This window comes from Lepisma saccharinum, chromosome 24 (genome assembly GCF_977018435.1).
Source record: "Lepisma saccharinum chromosome 24, izLepSacc3.1, whole genome shotgun sequence".
NCBI classification, from domain to species: Eukaryota; Metazoa; Arthropoda; class Insecta; order Zygentoma; family Lepismatidae; genus Lepisma; species Lepisma saccharinum.
Window position 1 is genome coordinate 17,436,825 of NC_139252.1, and position 6,000 is coordinate 17,442,824.

Genomic DNA, 6,000 nt, shown 5'->3' on the forward strand with positions numbered 1-6,000 from the left:
AGTAAATGAAGACCGATGTAAAAGGAACTTGATCGTCCTTTTCCATCGGCCGAACTATTTTTGACTGTAGACACGATGAATAATACCGTGTCTAATTCTAATGGTACATTTATAAATTTTATTTACAGGAATGAACATACATGCCTATTAGTTAATTAGCGGAAAGCTTGGTTCAAACCCCTGAACGCCCCCCTTTATTTTTAATTATTAATATACATTGATACATACGATTTTTGTCGAATATATCCACCCGACAAAGTATCTCACTACAACATGCGACAGAAATTGAATGCATAAACAAGAAGAGCTTTAGACTTCAAATATGCTGCTGGAATTTTATTACTCTTCTGGCTCACTTCACCTTATTTAATGTAGCAGTGCTTACGAAGATTTTCTTTCATCATCTTGACATATTACTGGTTTCACACAAGTTAACGTACTTTTACAATGACATTGCACTATTCTTAGATATCAAGAAGAATTCAACCAAATATATTGAATACTATCACGAAAAAGTGAAACATAAATGTGCATTGGTGAACGTTATAAAAATTGGCAAGTGCATGCTCCCAACCTCAAATTTACTTCAACACTAGTATTGCAATGAAATTAACGCCACTCTCTATCCTGTCTGTTTAAACTCATGAGAGATGGTCATTAATCTCTCACTGAGTAAGGTTAATGTCCAATATTATGAAATAATAATAAATACGTAAATATTTTAATATCATATTTACTCGAATCATTCAATCATAAAAGCAAATAACTTTCTTCAAGATTTGACTTTTCTCTGCCAGCCCTGCTAAATTTTAATTTTCCATCTACTGATTTATACGAGGGGTGGCCAGAAAGTAATTTCCAATTAGTAGGGGACATTGATTTTTCACAAACGCCAAAACCGTGAAGAATGGTTATTGCTGTGAAGTTATGTTTAGGAATGTGCAGTGATGTTTGGACAAATTTTTCGCCCGTTTGAAATAATGTGATTTTGGCACACAATGCGAATTGTTGGCGTTTTTAGTGATTTTTTTAAAAGTAATATCCTAAAACAATGAACAATTCCATGAAATGAAAACATTCTTGTCTTTTCTAGGCCATGTTTGTGTACATAGAACATGCATGTTTTCCAACATTTTATTCAAGAGTAAACTATAATGCCTGTTTTATACATGGTTCCGACAGCAACATTAAATCATGTATTTCCCACGATTTTTTCAACTTCTATCAAAACCATTTGCATCACAGAGCAAAGTGGCAGGGTTCTAACAGGATATCGAGTGCGTATCTACTGCTACACGGGAGCCACATCTTCGTATTTGTCGCACGAGATATGTTTTGAATTACCAAGCTAAGTGCACACCGTCGGCATTTGTCGAGTGAGTAATAATGGAGCTCAGTTGTTAGGGCATCTGACTACTATGCAAGAGACCCGGGGTCGATCCCCTGAGGTGGAGAATGTTTTCCACCTATTCAAACTGCTCCCACCAAGCATCATATGAAGCTGGTACCTTGAGGAAACTTGGAGGGATAAAGGTAGTCAGAAGCATGGTGCTGATTACATCCATCACCCCTACCTTCAGCCGTGATCAAGAAAGTGTGGGGCCCTAACTCCTTCATGGAAAAGTGCAAGGGATCACTTTACTTTTACTTCCTCAAAAATCTGTTCCAACATATCAAACTTGTCACGAAAATACGTAGACCATGTAACCTACAATTTAAAATAATAGTTTAAAAGCACAAAGGAGTATTATGTTTCGGTATATTTGGCAGATAAATGTTCTAAAACAAAAATGCGAATTTTGGTAAACGTAACACTAACAAGTCAAAAAAAGATCATGCCAATTTTTGGTGCCATAATATATCCGTATCTGTCACCTGAGATTGATTGATTTTAATTTTTTGGGTGCGTCGCCACTTATTGTCATTATGCGCCCTTCAGTATATACAGGGAAAATTCCATTATCTAAAATCTTTACCTTAAAATTAAAAAAGGGATATGGAAAATAACTTTTCCAAAATAACTTTCAAGATATCAAACTCTCACGAAGAAGCGTAAGCCATGTGACTTACAATTTGAAACAGTAGTTTAAAAACACCATGAAGGTATAATTTCAGATATTTGCCAGAAAATGCGCTAAAATGAAAATGTGAATTTTGGGAAAAATAACACTGTATAGTAAAAAATAAGAAAATGCACCAATTTTTTTTTAAAAAAATATCAAGGTCCCTACCGATTAGGCATAAATAAAACAAGAATATCAGTTGTAATTTATTGCATTAGTAACAGTGAGTCCTAACCTAATTTTCGGCATAATCACCACCGTTGTTCTGGCATTTGTCATAGCATGGCACTAAATTTTGTATGTGTGTCTGACAGCAAAGACTGGAACTATCTCTACCGCAGTGTAGCTGTGAAATCCTTGCCCTGCCAGAAACCTCTTCAGTTAAACAAAGATATGAAAGTCTGTACATTCAAGGCCAGGGCTGTACAGGGAGTGGTCCAAGATCTCACCTGAACTGATGCAAAGGGCCCGTGTGTACTCATCTGTATAGGATTGTGCACATTTGATTGGCCTTCCGTGAATTGTCTGCACCGTCGTCTGACCTTACTATCACTCGCGATGTCCAGTCTGCACACCTCACACGATTCCTGGTGGCTCTGTGCCAACTTCCGAGCGTGCAATGTAGGCTACATCGCAGTCGGTGGGAGACTGTATGACAAATGCAATCTTTAACCTAGAACTGTCCTAAAATGGCTGCATTGCAACTGTACCAGATTACATCGACATGCCACTTCTTTCTGCCTGCATGTGTGTGTGTCGCTCTCAGACCACTAGTGCTGCGTATAGGCACCATTGGAGCTTTTTTCAGGATGCCCCTCATATATGAACTTTCAGAAGCTTTTATTATTATAGTGTTCCTGTTTTAATGTGTGGTTAGCTAAATTAGGTACCTATACAATGCAATTCTATAAATTCCTTGCGTTAATTTCTAATACCTACATACCTTTTTCGTCAGCATTAATGGTATAACTGCATGTTGTCAGTTTCACAGTACTTCACTTGGATATTCTGTACTGAAGCAGAAATCCCATTGATAATGTAAGGAAATATGACACTTTATTTTGTTCGATTCAATTGTTTCACTTATATGCAAGAGTTAAGTTGTTTGCTTTACAGAGAGGAGAGAAGTAGCTTTATGCATTGAAAAATGAGTCCGCATTCATGGTTCTTGCAAGCAGAGGGTTCCAAACCTCAGTGGAAATATCAACATACAGTACCGAGAATGTATAAGGAGACTGATAAATTACAAATTGTATTTCTTAATCAATCACTCTTATCTCATTTAGTCGTAACTTTAAAAATAATCAAGTATTTTATTTCAAACTTACTGCGTATGACAAAATTCCATAATCCTTCCCTAGCTTGTGAATTGTAATAATTTTCGCAATTCATTGTTTTGCAGTTTGAATTCAAATCATAAAGAATAGAGAAAATAAGTCAATTTCATAGAAGATAATATTGGTACTTAACAAAACCATACCTGAATCTGTGTGAGTTTATTATTTCTATTTGCAAAAACATCAATGTAGTTTAGTTTGTAATTGTCAGGAAAAAATGTAAATTTTGTCCTGGAAAACCTGGAAAAGTCAGGGAATTTCATTTCTGCTTTTTTGTAGCCACCCTGTATATTTATTTTGAATATAATTATTTGTAGCACAAATACAAATTTAGTTTATTTCGTGTATTAAATCACTTTCCTTGTATGTATTTACAGGTTGCTACAGCTACACTGGGCAGCATTGCGGTCCTTATACTCTACAACAAGTTGAAGCCAAAGAAAAAGCCTGTTGAATCTAAGTAATGTACACACCACTTTTAAGATTTGTAGTAATTGTAAATTGGCCCATTCTGTATGTCTTAATGTAATATCAGTTTACAATCATGTGTAATAAATATAATGAATGTTAGTTATTCATTTAATTTGTTATCCCATTCCTTAAAAGTTCCCATGTTTTACTTCCCAGTGCCACTTGATGATGAGGAACCTGATTATTGGACTTTTCGACCTTCAGTGCAACTATTTATGAATCCCAATCGAACTTATTTAGAGGGGAGATCTGGATACCCACCCCAGGACTTAAGCAACTCCAAAATAAACTCCAGCTTACCCGAGGGGGTGGGGGTTGCTATCATGCCCACCACCTCTATTTTTTTCGATTTTTCAACTGAAAATGTTTATAAAAAATTGAAAATAAATAACATTGTTCCCTTAATGTTCTCAATATTTCTGTACTAAGTTTCTTCATAAAACCATAAATGTAATGCAAAAAGGAGTAAAAATGCACTTGGTGGGCCTATCAGGTGCCATCTTCGAATGGGTGTTTTTCAAGAGACACTCATGCAAGTGACAGTGTACAATGGGTTGGCAATGAAGGTAATTTTTGTAATTACTATAATTAATAAGCAACCACCCCTCTACAATCAAAAAAGCATTAGTAAAAAAATATTATGGTTTTTGCAAATGGTAAAATAACTGTGTGACACTTATGCAATAATTGGTTATTATTCTTTATCAATGATGATAATTTTTGTAATTATTATAACACTGGGGAACAAAAAAAAGATTTTATTTTGCGGCATAAAGTTTAATAACAGTTTCAGCACACAAAACAGCTGTTATTGACAATTGTATGATTGGTTCAGTTGAATTGACTCCAGTTATAAAAATAAACACACCATGGAAAATATAGGAGGTAAAATTACTCTACGCTTTTCTCGGTAATATCAAAATTTGATAATGGGCTGAAATTCCCATAATAAACTTATTTATTTATTTGTAAATTGTTGCTAGGCAACTTATGAAGCATTGCTAGGCAATATATCGGACACTCAACAAACCTTAAGGAAGAATACCAAAACATAAAAATGGTTTTAGAAAAAAATTGAATATGCTGAACATAAGTGGCTCGTGTGTGTGGTTTTGAAGATGGTGATTTTTTTACTAGGACAGCAAAGTGGGTACACAAAGTATCCCTGTTTCCTATGTTTGTGGGATAGTCGTGCTAGAGAAAAGCATTGGACGATAAAAGTTTGGCCCCAAGGGAAAATATTAGTGGGAAAAGCTAATATCATTCATGAACCGCTGATAGATAGGGACAAAATCATCCTTCCGCCACTGCATATTAAACTTGGGTTGATAAAACAGTTTGTCAAGGCCTTAGATACAAGTGGTGATTGTTTCAAATATATATGCCACACTTTTCCAGGACTAAGTATTGAAAAATTGAAGGCAGGAATCTTTGACGGACCACCACAAATTCGTACACTCATAAATGATGCCAATTTTACAACTTACATGTCTTACATCGAATCTGAGGCCTGACTGAGCTTTGTGTCCGTCGTCAAAAACTTTTTGGGGAATCACAGAGCAGAAAAGTACCCCGATATAGTTGGAAATATGTTGAAAAATGTTGAGAAATTGGGAGCTAATATGAGTATGAAGATACATTTTCTACATAGCCACATTGACAGATTCCCTGAGAACGTTGGTGATTTTAGTGAAGAACGGGGAGAAAAGTTCCATCAGGATATAAGGATAATGGAAGAAAGGTACCAGGGACGGTGGGATCGTCACGTGATGGCCGACTACTGTTGGTGCTTACAGTACAGAGGGATTGTCCTCAAAAGCAATACAGCAGGAAATCGTATAGAAAACGTTTCACATCGTTTGTTACTTCATTGTGTACATATTTTCTTAATTATTTTGATCATAGGCCTATATAAATTTATTTTTATAATAATGATTGTAATCACAAAAAGAAATATTAAATTGTTGTTGGAAGTTCATTTATATGTATGTCTTATGTTTCCGCCATTTTGGTTTAGTTGCATTTATTTCATAAATTAGAGCCAATTCAGGAAATATATTATTATATCATTATTCAGCAGCATGAAATCGCCCTAAATTAGCTCTCAAACACTGTGCCGCAATTTCACT

At 35.3% G+C, this 6,000-nt stretch overlaps 1 protein-coding gene across 1 annotated transcript in view; it reads left to right on the forward strand.

The window, feature by feature from the left end:
• LOC145978036 (ATP synthase F(0) complex subunit k, mitochondrial-like) overlaps positions 1-3,970 on the forward strand; it is a 56,729-nt gene extending 52,759 nt beyond the window's left edge. The window contains exon 3 of the mRNA XM_083110431.1: positions 3,778-3,970. Coding sequence (XP_082966557.1) covers positions 3,778-3,864 — 87 coding nt within the window. The 3' untranslated portion in view covers positions 3,865-3,970. The remainder of the gene's footprint in view (positions 1-3,777) is intronic.
• The last annotated feature ends 2,030 nt before the right edge of the window (positions 3,971-6,000 follow it).